Source organism: Anas platyrhynchos, chromosome 15 (genome assembly GCF_047663525.1).
Source record: "Anas platyrhynchos isolate ZD024472 breed Pekin duck chromosome 15, IASCAAS_PekinDuck_T2T, whole genome shotgun sequence".
Lineage (NCBI taxonomy): Eukaryota > Metazoa > Chordata > Aves > Anseriformes > Anatidae > Anas > Anas platyrhynchos.
The window spans coordinates 3451555-3468373 of record NC_092601.1 but is presented as its reverse complement, the minus strand read 5'-3'; the positions used below and the strand labels follow the sequence as shown (position 1 = coordinate 3468373).

General features: G+C 43.0%; 1 protein-coding gene and 1 long non-coding RNA gene across 12 annotated transcripts in view; one reads left to right on the top strand and one right to left on the bottom strand.

The window, feature by feature from the left end:
- The window catches only part of EMP2 (epithelial membrane protein 2), a 29593-nt gene that overhangs the window by 6435 nt on the left and 6339 nt on the right, over positions 1-16819 (bottom strand). Inside the window, exons 2-4 of one of the 6 annotated variants that reach the window (XM_038186709.2) lie at positions 15669-15769; positions 2583-2909; positions 754-865 (exon numbers count right to left, since the gene is read on the bottom strand). In XM_038186709.2, the coding sequence (XP_038042637.1) occupies positions 754-831 (78 nt within the window). In that variant the 5' untranslated portion in view covers positions 832-865; positions 2583-2909; positions 15669-15769. Of the gene's footprint in view, positions 1-753; positions 866-2582; positions 2910-15591; positions 15996-16819 lie in introns of those variants that run through there. The other 5 variants (XM_027469526.3, XM_038186707.2, XM_027469527.3 and 2 more) reach the window with 5 other exon arrangements.
- Positions 15988-16819, top strand: part of LOC113845300 (uncharacterized) — a 92386-nt gene continuing 91554 nt past the window's right edge. For all 6 annotated transcript variants that reach the window (XR_005269453.2, XR_011803670.1, XR_011803668.1 and 3 more), the window contains exons 1-2: positions 15988-16127; positions 16591-16655. This is a non-coding gene — a long non-coding RNA (uncharacterized lncRNA). The remainder of the gene's footprint in view (positions 16128-16590; positions 16656-16819) is intronic.

Below are 16819 nucleotides of genomic sequence, written 5' to 3'. Positions count from 1 at the left end.
TAGCTTTCTAAATATCCAAAGGATCAGGTTAAGACAACCTGGTTTTAGTGTTCAGTTAATGACCTACTTCAACGTACTCAATCAACCACCTGACTGAAAAATAACAACTCAGTCTGTACAATTTTGCAACACAAAGTTGTGGCTAATACATCATTTCACTTAGAGCATAGTGTCTGGAAAGACTGGGATTGAAACCGGCTTCAGTGAGTAAGGTAAAGTATTTCAAGCAGACAATTTTTTTTTGTCAAGCCTGTGTATTCACTGAATCTCTCAAAGAAATAAAGACTCCAGGGCACTGTTAAGAGGACCAATCATTGTGCTTCAGAAAGAGGTCATTCAGATTGAGAGTTAGATATAAACATTGGAAGATAAATTTTTTCTGGTCACAAAAATAAAAAGGAAATTTGAAAAGAAAAGCTGCATGATTCAGAAACTTTGTGCTGAAATTGCTTCAAGTGGATAGAGACAGTTAAATTCATGTCTGAAATTATCCTCATCTGAGGCTGGTTTGAAGAAAAGCTGCCACCTCTTTATTTAGTTGCATGATTTTAAGTGTTACACAAGAACAAACCTTGGGAATAGATTTTTTTTTTTTCTTATACATGTTTTTGTTCTTCTACCAGGTTGGTGGAAGACCTTTAAGATTCAAAACATACCTAGACAATAACTTGAAATTCTGTAAGTAAGAGTACATTGTATAAAACAAAGAAAAACCTGGGTGTTTGAAGGACAAAGAGAAGAAATGACACATACATTGTCAATAGTTGAGATGAACAGCAGTGCTGCTGAGGTTATGTGAAACACAATAATGAAAGCCAGAAGAATCAACATCCTTGAGCTGAGGAGACTTCAGTCCAAGATAGATCTGTTTAAAAAAAAAAAAAAAAAAAAAAAAAGAGTATATATGATCATTCTTTAAAAGCTGTTAACTGCTCAACCTGTCATTACACTATTTCACAGTGGCTGTGAGTGGTCACAGTCCTCACGAGTGTGTTTGATGCTGTTTGTTCGGAACATCGCAGGCAGTTCAGCTCCAGAGCACACATTCTGTCTCCAGAGGCACAAGATTTCACTTAATCAGACTTTTAATCAGTGTTACAGCTTTCAGTTTGTTACCCGTGATAGGTAGCCAGCACCACTGGTGTTAAGATGAAGCTCAACTTGAAGTGAAGCCAAGAGGTGTATTTTGTAATATGCCAGTGAGATGGCTGCAGTGAGCAAACAGAGAAGTTTCTGCAAGCTTCTCCAGCAAGGGTATAAAACACTCCTTCATGTTGACTTTTAGAGAAGTACTTTTCAAACTATGGCCTCATTTTCATTTGATGTCAGAATTTCACTGGCTTTAGTCCTGTTTTAGTCCTGGCTTTAGTCCTGTTTTTAGTCCTGGCATTTTCACTGGCTATGGTCCTGTTTTGACCACGCTTTCAAAGCAGGAAGAACTGCAGATTTCAATAGGATGCTGATAAAACAAAATTAAGTGTGTAAAGAACTACCTCCTATGTGTAGGAACAGGTGTGTTGTACCTTAGGCTTCACACAGGTTGTCTTTTGTTCATACAGTCACAAGTTTTACCCACTGGTAATTTAGGGCTACCATTTTCTCCAATAAATTTCTTGGACAGATAGAGTGGAATAAATCAGTTAGCAGCATAACAATCCAGTTAGTTATTTCATGTTCAGTAACTTAATACTGTCTCTAGTGCCCCTCTTATCTTCTTACCTTATATAGCCCATTTCACATCTCAAATGAAAAAGAAATAAAAAAAACTTAGGCACAAGGGAACTTTTTTTGATGTGAAATCCCCAGGAAATCTATGGACAGATAACAAATAGTTATGGCAAACTAGTTATTAACAGATAAGAATATGCAACTGCTTGGCATATCCGTTATCTTTTTCTTGTTGTACATAAATTCTTAACAATTATCATATGCAATATTCTACAAAGAATCCCCAGTTTTGCAGATATTTTCTTTGTATTTAATGTGTACCATCTGTGTCACTATCTGCATGTTATCACTCATCAGTACATTAATATATGTTTCTCCACTTCCTTAGCTTTTGAAATTTTCTTGTATGTCAAATGATCGTATCCATGCAACACACTAAAATATGTTATTTTTTTCATGTCTAACACTCTCTCCCCTACTACTGTGTGCTACACTCACAAACTACACGTAGCGCAAGTAATGCAGATGGAGAATTTAACCAAATAAAAGGACTACTTTGACAGCATTTTTGAACAGAATAGCAGCTCTACAGGCACTCTCATCAGTCCAAAATACAACTACTCTGCAAAACTTTAACAAAAAGTTAACAGACAGCATATAAACATGCTAAATACAGGCTAGAAGTTCCAGACTAATCCTTCACCCTCTGCACTGCAGGATAGCGCTTCGCTGCAGCACCGTGTTTAACGAGCAAAAAGCCAAACAACGTTAAAGAGCTTTTGAGAAATGATCCAAGAAATTTACTTCTATATCTAATTTGAATGATTGCATTGGAAAGCTACATCAAATCCTAAAACAAGGAAAGCAGCTAGTCAAATTTTTACCCCTTCCAACTTTCTCACTATTAAACTTGCCTTTTCAGCCACAACAAGAACCAGAAGTGGTAACCTCCTCCAAAGAGCCGATTCCACCACATGACTCAAGATCTTCTGAATCTACCAGCCGCATTCTGCTTCTAGAAATGTCATTCATGGCTCTCTACTGAGCCTTACTTGAATGAAAGGAAGGAAGAAGGAAAGGAAGATATTTTGTGGTTTTGTATAATACCACATCAAAATATTTTCATTGTAATATGTACCAGTCTTCTCACTGCACTCTCTTGTCTTGTGGTTAGTTTTTTTCCAGAGTTTCATTTGTTGCACAGATGGCATCTAAGCAGACAATAATGCAAGTCATCTGCCCTATAAGGAGAGAGAATCAAATTGCAGTCTATTATTTTAAGGCTAACAATATATCTTATTATGTGATGTGTCATGAATTAAGAGAGACAGAGAAAATGTAACCTAATTAAAACCAATCTTCCAAAATCAAGACCTGCCAGCCCAGAAAAAAATCCACTTAATTTCAATCAACTGAATGTTTTTGTTTTACTGCTTTCAGCCATAAACAGAAGTGTTTCAAACAGGATGGATAAACATGTATGGGTGATGAGAAGACAGTGTATGTTTCTCCCAAATAAAGACAAGATTAAATGAAAGAGCATTCAGTTTTGTTTTCACAAAATAAAACCACAAAGGCCAGTAAGAGCAATTTCATGCTTCTCTTCTGAATAACCTTCCTAACAGCCATTTTTAGACACCTCCTCCTGGCTTGCTGGCCAGGCTCCTTTCATGAGCTGCTACAACTACCCAGCACACAGCACAACAGCAACTGCACACAGATACAGGTATTAAATGCCCTGGGGGGAAGGAAGCAGAGAGACCAACCCCAGGTCATTCATACTAAGGGAAGACAACCACTGCTTGCTCCCAGGAGAGCAGAGGAAGACCTGCAGGTTCCAATCTCTCCTTTTCTCCTATGATGCAGCTGGTGCTGATGCAGGAGCTCCTACAGTATCCACACCCCTCTTGAGGCAGAAAAGACTTCACCTCTCGGCCCATTAGCAACCAGTCCTACTTCAGCCCAGACAAAGCTGGGATTTAAAAGTTTATTTTGGATATTCAAGATTCTTTTACTCTCTAAGTAAGAAGCTCTTCCTCCCCTGGTCCTCTGAGAGCAGCCTGCCTGGGTACCTCTCCTAGAAGAAGGCAGCTCCTTTCCTCTCTTGTGAGCTGGCAAATTATATCTTTAGGTTTTTGCATGGAGAATTTCAGAGAACATTGTTTGCATTTGCATTCAGAATTCTTAGTGTTTTAATTATTCATTGCTATCAAAATGCTTTGGTAGCATCCTGGTCTGCATGCTAGCTGTAGTCCTCTCTGCTTCTTATTCATTGCTAACTGTTCCTCAAGGGTTCTCTTCAGGCTCACAATTGTTTCCAGCTTTTAGCAGCAGTCTGAATGCCTGCTGAAGCTTGCCAAGCCAGCAGCGTGCCACCTGGCAGCGAAATCAACATCTGCTTTTTGCCTCCCTCTCTCAAAATGGAGGGTACCTGCTGGAACAGATCAGCTTGCTCTGCTGTTTAACTTGGCTCAGTTCTGCTCAGCAGAACCACCAGCAGTTCAGGTTAGATTAAAACTCTACCTTTTATATTTAATATATATGCAGCCAGGAAAAAATATTGCTGAAAAGTGGTTACTAATGAGAAGAGAAAACACATTTTTTAAATCCCAGTGCTCTAGCACCTCATAGTATTACATATAAACAAGAATCTACCAACAACTATGTTGAGAAGATGCATAGAAACGATCAGACTTTTCAAACAAAATTTTGGTATCAATGTGTAATGTGACAGAGGATTCTGGAGTATTTTTTCATTTCCTTTTTTTGCAGACGTGGAAGCACTGCCCTACCTACCAGTGCTAGTGCATGCTGCTATAAAAAGGCTTCTTGCTCTGCCAGGATTCTTACTCTTAAATTGCTCATCTTTCCTGTTTCAGTTGCTTGATTATAGGTAAGAGTAGTTGTGTTGATCAAAAGCTTTCTGGGTAGAATCACCCGTTCTTCCTATCATTTGAAGTGATACGCATGATGCTCTCTAGTCAAGGTATTTCTAAATTTTAAGTACACTGCCTTGAAGCATGAACAGAGACTGGGATGATGCAAAAGATATTATTCATCTTTCTCCAAATTGGTTTCAATTATTTTAATAGTTTCTACACAAACACAAAAAAGCTTTTTGGACCCACTACGGATGTCTTTTAATAGAGGCGATGGAGCCACTCTTCACAGACATGCACGACAAAAGGACTAGAGGCAACAGTCGCAAGTTACAACAAGGAATAATCCAATCGTAAAAAAAATGCTTTAACATATTCAATAAGCACTATCAAGTACTGGAACTGAGCCCAAGAATCTGGGGGTTCTCCATTCTTGGACATCTTTGTAAGTCGACTGAAGCAAGGGCATCCTGAGCCAACCCCATGCTTGGAGCAGGGCTCCGGACTGGAGACTTCCAGAGGCGCCTCCAGCTCTGCTCTCTTGCCACTCAGCACCTATTTCAGGATACCCTGTACTGCATCACTGGAGGAAAGTCCAGCAAAGCTGTGAGAACAGAGAGCTTAAAATATGACTTACTTCATTGCAGTTGACATTAAAAAGATGCTGGGATTGTGCTAAGAGTTACGTTGGATGACAATATGAATTCTTCAGTTGCAAGACTCAGCATTTAACACCACAAAGTATGCGGTAACATCAAATGTACAGGTCCAGCCGAGCTAAAAGTGCATCCTACTATTGAATCCAGTAAGAGTAAGTTATGAGAATCCTACTGAACACATCCAGATTTGCTGTGGCAATAAGGTTTCCCACAAATGCTGTTATGTTGCGGGACACTTGCATAAAACACATTGAAAACAGAAGGCCAGTTATATTAACAAGCATTTTTTCAATTAGTGCAAAAGAACTGGGTAATACTCTAATGCTGCCTGATTTTGCCCAGGGAGCATAAATGCAGCAGTTGGAGTTATCTTTATTTTTTTTTTCAGTAATACAGTAGTATTGGAAGCAGTAATTTCCACTTGCAGTATTAGAGCATGATGTGATGTGCTTTATAAGAGGTGGCTAAGGGCCTTCAAGACATGCAGAGGCAAGTTCATTTTTACAAGATAAAACAATACAGCACTCACAGAACTACGTGGCTTAAAGAAAAAAAAAAAAAAAAAAAGGCATCAAGTCCATGCTTCCCAACGTTTCTGTGTAGTAAGCAAAAACTGGCTTGCCTCTTTATGTCAAGCTCCACCCCTACACCTCCAAAAAAAAAGCTTCATTTTATCTCTAAGATAAACTTTATCTTTAACGTCCAGCAGTACAAAGAGGCATGCCTATTTGAATTTCTTCTACTGTTTAGTACAGCAAGCAAGAAAAAAGGAAAGCCCTGCCTTGGCCAGCTCAGCAGAAGGTTAATCACTACTTTCCAGTTCAGATGTGATCTCCACAGGCTATGCTTTCATTTCATCCCATGTGGTTCCATTTTGCTACCAGGCTATTTCTCATGTTTGTGCATCCTTAGTTTTTGCAACCAGAGAAGCATGTACATCATATGGTCTGTTTATCCCATGCTCATCTGCATTGAGAAGACCAGAGCTTCTCCCACCACACCGCCTCCTTCGCTCACTTCCTAAGATGACTTCTTTTTCTAATCTTCACCTGAGCTCCCACACAGAGAAAATCTGGAAGCAGCACATAGCAGGGCGAGCACCCACAGCACAGCCCCTGCTCGGTGCAGATGGCAGCTGGGCACGCAGACTGCTGGTTGCCCACGGTGGGCGTGCTGAACAGACACACCCCAGCGAAGGGGCTGGGGATCCTGCTGAACAGGTCAGCGTACTGCAGCCTTCTGAGCCGAGATTACTCCTCGTAGCCAGCCCAGCAGGTCTTTGGGCTGTCAGTAAGGATTCAATTCGGCTGAACTTTCTCGAGGTCACCACTGTAAAACCGAATCAAAGTGAGCCTCCTTAATTAGCAATTCTTCTGCCCCTCAGTGCTATAATTAAGACTGTATTTGTGAAGCTAGAAGAAAAAGGTTGTATTCTGGTCTCATGAGAAGCCTGTCATCTTGTGATGCATCATAAGACGTTTGGATTTACATGATAAGCATTTCATTCTGCTCTGAGTTCTTGCCACATCCCAAGGCGTCTCATGACACAGACAACTCAGGAGTCAGTGAATGTTGTACCTGTACCATTGTCTCTAAAGGTCCATAATATTCCCTGGTTTACAAGGAATGGATTGACACAGTAAACATTTTCACTTTTTTTTTTTTCTTTTACCAAATACAAAGGGTTCTGTTTTTCTTGTGTGGTTCCCCAATCTGGAACCAAAAGTGGAGTAACTTCAGAGAGCAAGCCTATCAAAAGTTTTGAGGGTTTCAACAGTTCTCTAATGCCTAAATATCAAACAACATAAAAGACAAGAAATTCAGGAAATTTAACATCAAGAGGACAATTATACCAGTTGAAACAACTCACTCCAATTTCCTTACTTCTGCCCAAGTTAATTTAACAAATGAAAACACCAACATTACAAGCTACAATTTACTGAGTGACATTCCCTAAAACAAGGCAAATAATCCTCAAACTCATACTTCCTTTCTACACTTTGTCCTTTCGATATTCTCCAAGCCAACCAGCACATAAGACTGTGTACCACATTATGGTTTTAATGCTCGATTCTCTGCTAACGAGCTTTTTTTCCAGTTAATTTCTTCGTTATGCAGGAGGTGCCACCAGCCTCCTGCACCTACCTTTCCTCGCCACCACTATGCAGTTACCTCCTGGTAAACCACTTACATAAACTCCAGTCACACTTACTGCTTGCTCTTGCCAGCTGCTTTTTCATTCAAGTGATACTGGATTAAAACCTCTTAGAGATGCTGAGAATATCACTTCCTTAATTCTTCTCATACCAGTTACACTTCTATTTTCAACCTCTAGTGGTGTATGAAATACTGGTGGCCCATGACTGTATCACTCTGGCCCTATTCACAGTCTGTGGTAGTATCCATACATTAATTCATCATTTGATTAATTCTCATTGGATCATTTGTCTAACACAAAACTAACACTGCATGTAGATTTACTGCATGTAAAGACTCTGCTGCTGGTATTCCCTGAAAAACACATTGATAGCTCTCTGGTGCATGAAGTGAGCTGCTACTGTTAGAGCGCACAGATGTACAATCTGCAAAGAAAAATTTGTTTTCACATTTGTTGAAGTCTTATTTGTAAGTGTAATTCAGCAGCTAAAAATTCAGGTTTACCAGCAAATGTGGCAGTCTCTCCATTTGTGCTCGTATTCTGTTATCAGGGAATTGAAGATACTGTAGAACTAGTCAGATGCAAACTTTTAAAATCTAAAAAGATTCAGAATGCTTATTCTTATATTAATCCCCTTAGGTCTATGAACTGAAGATTTGTATGTAATTTGTAACTTGTATGTAATGTACATGTGTCCTTGCTCTTGGATACATCTGAACTCTGGCTCTGTAGATAGCATCCCATCAGTTAGGACAGGAAAGAGTAATTTTTCCAGTAATAGGTAGTAAAATGGGTTACTTGACTTAAAGGACCCTTACACATACAGCTATTTTTCAAAGTCCTTTATCACAAAGCGAGGAAATCAGAAGGAAATGAAACAATGTTCTCAATATACAACCACTGCTGTTCTGTTAAAAAAAAAAATAATAATAATAAAAAAAGGAAAAGAAATCAATACCACAAAAATTGAATTCACAACATTTTCTAGAGCTTCTTCTCTTTGGACTACAATATTTGTCTGTTTGATCCAATGGCAAAAAATGAAAACAGGATCATTCCCCAGATCTATGTTTTTGGTGCTCTTGCAGCAGGCTATCTTAAAAAGCCTCAATCTCAGCAGCTAAGAGTGCCAGCTTGTTGGATTTTACAGTGAAGTATGGGGGCCTGGAGACAAACTGGCACAATACAGTGTGACCTGGGTTTTTATCCAACATCTTTCAGGAAGTCTTGCCTTGAAACCAACGCCCTGAGGCCTGCTGTTTGCTTGCACCAAGGTGAACATTAATGTGTACCCACAGCTTAATAAAACTTTTTGTTATGGCAGTTGGATGTTTGTCCATCATACAGGACTGCCTGAAGAACAGTAAACTTACAGTGAATAATCTCATGTTCTTGGCCTACTGATGACCTAGGTGTGAGGAGATCCTGAAGCACCTATTTCATGCTAAATCTTAGCTCCTCCTCAGAAACCCCACTACCAAAAGCAGGACAGACCATGCTTACCAGTCTGCCAGTGAGGCCTGGCAGATCTTCCCTGGACTTCCTCCACTCTCAGCATATCCTCCTCATCAGATCTGTGCTATTAAACCAGAACTCTGAGGTCTGGGAAATTATAACCCTGCTATCCCATACCTTTCCAATCAAAAACAAGAAAAAAACTGCAGCAAAACTGGCTATCTAGCTGCTAGCTACTGAGAATCAAAGAAATTGATGTTTCTAATTCCTTAGGAATGCTTTTAATAAGGCTTTGACCTAGGGATGCCAGTGCTGCTGCCACTTCTGTAACTCTGACGGTCATTTATTTGCAAACAAGTTCAGACTGGGTTTAGACTTGCCACACCACTCCTTTCACTGTGGCCTCGCACTACAAAGTCGCTTTGCCATGGAGCTTTTGTGGGAAGAGCAAAAGAAAACAGGCAGGGCATATGGGAAAACACTAGCACAATGCTCTGCTGTGGTGCGGGGAAGTGGCACTCACAGGGAGAAGGAGCCTTTCGACACCTTACCTGAAAATCCTGGAAAAGAGTCTCGAGCTTAAAAGACTCAAGATAGATGTATTCAAATGCTCCAGCAAGAGCTGGAAGAGAAGTGTCCCAGCTACCACGTGCTGAGAAGAAAATTTAGCGGGTAAAAAGCTGCAATTATACAAGCCAGCTACCTATACCAGATGGACAGATCCACAAACCAGCACCCTCCTCACAAATCAATCAAAAAATTGATTGAAAAGAATACATTCTGCTTTTTCCCTAAAGCTGTCGTGTACCTGCACGTTTACAATAGATAATCCTAATCTCAGACTTAACCTGTCCAACACAAAGCACACTGGTGTAAGGTATGTGGCTGTAACACCTGGAAGGGTTACACTTCCCATCTCATTCCCATTATGTGGCTGTTGCTTGTGACCTCCACCATCTGCTAATTCACCTTCAGTTTAAATAGTCACATGCCTTTAGAAAAATGCTAACTTTTTAAATGAAAGATGCCCCATGGCAGCATTCTGTTCAAGAGATCCATTCTGAAGAGGCAAAAATTGAGAAAATCCAGCAGTAATTTCAAAGAAGGAACTGCCTGTATACTACAGGCTTGGGTCTCTTACAACACATGCATGTTTTCTCTTTCAGAGAGCCATCAAAAAAACACTACAAAATACCTTTAAGTGTGTATGTGTAGAGCTTAATTGTATACTCACAAATTTGGAAAACACCCACCCACCCCATTTCAGGCATTAAATACAACCTTTCTGTTCAGCCAGTTTGCTCTAAGTTGTACTCCAGACACCACATCAGTATAAACAAAATTGTGGCATACATTAAAACCCTCCTAACAATCAAGGTTTAAAAGTACTACAGGCTAGTTCTCCTAAGCTAAACAAAACAAGAACTTCTTGTTCTGGCTTGTTCACCTCCAAAGACAAAGACAGACTGGCAATGCGCTTGCTTGCAGGTCAAGGCAGACACACAGAAGGAAAAAGAACCATGTAACCTAAAGATGAGAATAGATGGCTATAAATCAGGTGTGAGCACATTCAGGCTGGAAATTACAGCTCTCAGAGCTCTCAGGTTCTTGGAACAACATTATAATTACCACAGCAATAAAAAATAAATAAATAAATAGAAGAGCTGCCTTCACAAATAGGGATTAAGTGATGGAGTGGGAATAAGCTGGGGAGTAGGGCTGACCCGAGAGGTCCCTCCAGTTGGGTACACCTATGAAGGTTGTGCCAACAGCCTGGTTTGGGTCTCCATATTTTCTGCAACATGCTTTAGCAGGATACACATGGCCTTAGCACTGCTGGATTCCTTCCTTTCTTTCAAAGACTTCAGGTGCTGCTGGGAGCAAAGCCAAGCATAGATCTGTGCAGTGGAGTAACACAGGACACAACCATGGGACCAACAACATGCAAGCGGCTTTAAGGCAGGATTAATTTCTCAGGTGGGTGGTAAAGCTGCAACGAGCAAGGCCTGTACCTCTTCCTGAAGGTGCTCCACAGGTCCCTGCTGCCTCCCAGCACTGGCAGCTCTGGTGCAGGGCTGCAGAGCTCAGTGCAGGTTGCTGGCACCATCCTGCCGCAGGTCCAGGGGCTGAGCACACAGCCACCTGCAGCTGGGACAGGGACATGGATGGGGTACTCCAGCGAGCTACTGAGCTGTGGGAAGCTGCCTGGGAACCTGCTCCTGCAGCAAGTAACTGAACTGAGGTGCGGCCAGGCCTCACCCCTGCTTGAGACACTGCGTGACCACGTTTCGGTGCTGAGGCTGTCCCCACTCAGTGCCTCATCGGGGCAGGGAGGGACGGACCACGTGTAACACCAGACCTTTTTCATCAGATTGACAGCTTAAATGTGTCATCTGTCTGATCTAATTAACAAAAAAAAAAAAAAAAAAAAAAAGTAAAGAAACAAAAAAGAAAATAGAAAATGAGAAAAGGGGAGAGAGGGGAGAGACTAACAAACAAAACCCACACCTGCAGTGTTAATTCCAGAATTAACAAAGTTATATGAGCAGATCTCAGAACCTGGGCTCTACTGACTATCGACTTCTGCTTATCCAAAGACTAATCCAGATACTACAGAACAGCTTGAGTGATTTATGTTGTTCCACCTAATTAACCAACAAACAAAGGCAGAAAAGGTCTGTTTTTCCAGATTGAAAGCAATGTGTTTAATTCAGTAGAAATGAAAGCTGATATTGTTTTAACTTTGGCAGATGCTCTATGGAAATTGCAAGCAATTAAATGTGTTACATTCACTGTTGTAACATTTCCAAACTGCTTGTTTTGATTTGGCTATGACTAGCGCTGTATTGGGAAATTTGGATTTTTGTTATTTCAGGGTTTACACATCATCTATCAGGAGTGTGAAAATAACATCTCTATTGACTGTAGAACTGTTGGCTATAAAACGGAAAGCAAACTCTTCCCCCACTACTACTATTTTGTTTCACAGCAACACAGTGGCATGTGACTGGATTTAATACTCAACCCAGCAATCAACCTTCAGAACACCATTTTTACATGCTACTTTGTAACTGTTGCAATGGAAAGGGAAGCTTCAAGATCAGCAGGACTTCTAACACCACTTCTGCTGCAGAGCTGCACCCGGCAGGTGCATGGCTCTGTGGCAGCAGAGCCCGGCCACCTCCTGCCCCAACAGCGATCCACCTCACAGCCCCCTGTGCCGGGTGGGCTGCTCTTACATGCCTGGCTTGGTTCTGAGTTTGAGTTATGCTGCTGGTTTACAGCTTCCACGGACTGAGGGCTGCCAGCCTTGGAGACCAGGTGAGCCCAAAAAACGCATAGCTCAGCAGCAGCACCAGGGACTTCTGCCTGGAAGAAGGGCATGTGTCCCCTTCTGTGCCTGCACTGGGCGCCCAAGGGAGCGTTCAGACCGCCCACCTCTGCTGTCTGCACCCTGTGCAGTTCCAGACAAGGTGTAGCATTTAAGAACCAGAGAAATAAACCACAAATATATATCCTATAGCCATCTCCAAAGGGTGCTTGAGTCAGTCCACTTTCTGCTCAACCTACAGACTCCTGTAAATGTCTCTATACAGCCAGAGGGTTGTATTTTAAGGTCACACCCAAATTATGAGGCTTCATCTGGCATGCACATACCATCATTAAACCTGCCCATGAAACTTCACAGGCAAAATAAAAAGGTGTAATTACATTTTCCTTATTCAGTGAAGAAATAATAATTCCTTTGATGGATGAATTCAGGCCATCAGGCTTTCTCTTGAATCCCACCCAGCAAGATCTGTTTTCTAAAACCTGAGATGCTTATCTTCCTGATGAAGTCATGAGCATCACCTGATACAGTGAGATATATGCTACAAAATTATCTCCTCTCTAAAATAGTAAAGCTTTCAACAAAGACAGTAAATACCAAGACCACACCACAAAGATCACTGGTTTGCTTTGAACATCCAAAAAAAAAAAAAAAAACAAAAACAAAAAACCAACCAACCAACCAAACAAAAAAAAAAACACGCAAAAAAAGCTACAAACAAAACCTAACAAATGTTGAACAGCTCCAACAGCTCCATGAATGGAATTCCTTAGTGCTGTGGCTTATGTTTCCCCTGCTTTCCATCTGAGACCAATGTGATTTCAATAAAAGACGTGCATTCCTTTCCACTTTCAAATTTGGCTGCGTTGAAATATTATATGGATTTTATATATAAAGTGTTTGGTACACTTCAGAATAAATCTCTTTCTTATTAGTTCCTGTATAAAACAGTGCCTTTTTCTGCTGGGTTTTCTTCCAACAGGAATGTGGCAGTAGGACTTGGAAAGAACATCTTCTGCTGGCTAGCAATACAAAAACCTTGTCCCCAGAGACCTACTTATCTCTAATTAAAAGCATTCTTGTAGTGATTTATGAGGTGGTATCATGTCTTACATGACATTCTAGACACAAATAGAACACAAAGTCTAAGTGCAAAACCAGAATATGCACAAACCAGTAAAGTGAAAAAAAAAAAAAAGTCTCCTTGTGCCTTTCATTTTTAAATACCTCTCATTTTTAAATGGACAGGAAAACAGCATTATGAAAGGAGACGGACTACAACTAATATATTTAGCAAACACAGAGGAAGGTCTTGCTCCTCTAAATACCAATATGGGACTCATCAGTTCAACATTCTTCCAATCATTGTAGGAACTTCAAACCCAAGATGGTTAACAACCTTGAGACAAACAACACCACAAAATAAAAGGCATGAAAATGGAAGTGACAGAAAGATACAAAACATCTGGGAAGCAAGAAATGCTAATAAATCAAGGCATGATCAATCGTTAACCATCACCGAATACAAGATGAAGCTGAAGATGATTTCTTTTAAGCAGCGTTGGCCAGAAACAGTAACTATGGCATCTGAGAATTGCAATAGAGCTTGTCTGAGAATATGAAGGCCAAGAGCAGCCATCAGTCTTAACCTGCTCTGTCTGTTGAACAACTTCCATTATTAGCAAGGCTTTAAATCTGTGTAAGCAAATAGCATACAGTGTTTTTCCTCACTGGCAGACCCACAACACAACCAACACTGTTTGGGTGTTTATGACAGAATTCCTTTCAGAGATCACAAATAAATCATACACCACCAGTAGTGTCTTGTCTACTAGTATTGTGTTGTTTTTATTTGAAATAATATCAAGAGACTGTTTTCTTTCCTGAAGGAGTATACTAACAAGAAACCAATCATCTTGTAAGAGATTTCATGGTATTAATGCATTTCACACTTAATGCTGACAGCTAATCAGTTAGCAGAATAATTCCTGGTTTCCTCAAAATCAGCCCGGCCTGGCTGTGTATGTAGCTTACTTGATAAAACCTACGTCAGCCATGCAGCTGAAGTGACAAAACCTGTATGCATCTTTATTCAGCACAGAGGAGGAACCTTCCTACAGGTATCCATTCTCCAGCTTGATTTTACAAGTTCACAATGGGATGCAGAAGGCGCCTCGGGTTTTTCCCCACGCTGAACCACTTGCGTGTGTTCATCACATGCCTGCCCACCTCTGCAGCCACCTGCCATCTGTCCCGGCAGCCCTCTTCCTGAACTGCCCAACACTGCCTGGGCAGCAAAGCTTCCAAAATTCAAGTCATAGAGCAGGTCCAGATGGAAGTGTCATTACAGGGTATTTTTCATTTGACAGCAAAAATATCTGCTCAGGCAGGCAAGAAGGCTTACTTTACACAGCTAACATACCAGCACTGGATGTAAGGAGTCTGAAAGTAAGGGAAGAGAAAGTGCTGCTCTTCCTTTTTTGATGGAGACTGGCCAACCCTAGTTCTAAAACTCCAACCCTATTTCTAAAACTCCTAAAGAACTCTAAGAAAATGTGATTTTACACATCAAAATGTGCAGATTATAGCTATCCCGGGGGTTTCTCCACACACCTCTATAAAGTCAGATACTTCTACGATGCTCAACTGCAGTAATTACTCATCATTTCCAAAGTATTCTCAGGTGCTGAAAAGCAAAGCAAAACAAAACCAAACCAAACCACACCACATCCCTGCACCATGTGAACAAAGCATTTCTGCCAAGAATTTAACAGAGAGACTGAACGGCAGATTTCATGGCAGTGGGCTCTGATCAAGCCCCAGGGAAGTCAGGGAAAGGCAAGCTGTGCAGTATTCATCCCAGAGATGTCCAAACAAGGAGCTGACCTCTCAGATGGAATACCCAGCTCCACGAGCAGCCCGCGCTGCTGAAGCTGAATGGCCCCTCCAGTACCTAGCACGTTAATATCCCAGGTGTCAGCCGGGCATCACAGCTGCAAAAAGCACCAACGGGACAGGCAGAATGGCTTTTTGGACCTGTAGCTCGACTCAAGTGGAAAAACGCCTAGCGCTGGCAAAAATGCCATAAACCCAAATCTGCACTGAATTATATATAAATGTATTTTCCTTCCACTAGAGGGGGTGAGCTGCCAAAAACAATCAAATCTTACCGTAGTGCACGCAAACTCCGTTCAAATCCCATCAACGAGAAAAAAGAAGAAAAAAGAGCAGAGAAGAGAGACGGCGAACTTCGGGAGGCCCGGCCCGGCCCGGCCCCACACAGCCCCTTGGGGGGCGGCCGGGTCGAGCTCCGTGGCCGGTACGGAGGGGGGCAGCGTAGTAAACAACTCCCCCCCCCCGCCCCAGATTATATTTTCGTATTTTTGTCGCGGTTTCTTCTTCCCCCCGGTTGCAAAGCGGCTCCCCCCTTCCCTCACGCACCTCCCGTCCCGTCCGGTCCCGGTGCCAGCGCCAGGCCCCAGCCCCTCACGTCCCCCGCCCGGCCCGGCCGTACTCACTGCCGGGGGCCGGCGGCGGCTCTCCGCCCGGGTGCAACCGTCCGGCGGCGGCGGCGGCTGCCTCCTGCCCTCCCTCCTGCAGAAATGATGTCAGACGCGGGCTGGGTGTGGAAAGAAAATAATTTTCAAAAGTGCTCCTCGGCCGCCTGCGAAGGCAGAGGTGTCTCCGTGCGTGTGTGTGTGTGTGCGCGCCCCGAGAGGGAGGGACGGGGCGAGCACGGGAGAAACTTTACCCCGCCCGTTTCCACCCCGCCGCCCCCTGCGGCCGGGGCAGTGCCGTGAGTGCGAGGGGACGGTGTTCCCGGGGCAGGCTGTGGCAGCCCGCCGAGGGCGGGCGGGGAGCAGGATGCACGCCCGTCGAGGCGGGACGGGCCGCCCGGGAGTGCCGCGCTCTGCCCGCCGCCCGGCACTGAGGGACGGCGCAGTGCCCGCCAGGCTCTGCGGCGAGCGCCTTCAGTGGTACCAGCGAGGATGGATGGCACTTGTAGGGGGGGGGGAAAGGAGACCCCCAGAGGGACGTGGCGGGGCGCCCGGGAGGCGCCATTTCGCGTCGGTAGCCCGCCGCGGTAACGCGCCTCCTCAACGCCGCCGCCCCGCTGAGGCGCCGGGGACCGGCGGTTCCGCAGCCGTCGGCTGCTTGTCAGGAGGCCGCCCGTTCCTCCTCCCGGCCGGGCTCGGTGCGAAAAGGCCCGGGACCAGGGGAGCTGGCAGGCTGAGCCGCTGAGGGAGTGAGGGAGCGGCCCGAGACCGACCGGAGAGACAGTCATGTTAAGGCAAAGCCTGCTTCACGGAGAACGTTATCTCCACTGAAGCGGAGATGACAGAAGTCATCTTTTTCGTCGGAGAGAAAAAAAATTCTGTCGCCAGCCGGGCGATGCTACTCACAAACTGAAGACTAATTCAACTTTTGTTTGCCTTGCAGATTTCAGTGTTGGTACAGCCTCTTTGCTTGCTCAGAGGGCTAGAAGGTCTCATCTGCTGTTCCTAGTAAGTTCCTATCACTGCTTAAAGTTGTTTCCTCAAGTCTTTACACAAACAGTAGCTATACAGTTGAGCAAAACACTCTGTTATTTACTACTCAAAAACTAGTAGCATGACCTGAATTACTTCATTGCACCTTCACCCTCTGAAGTGCAGTGCTTGGGGCTACA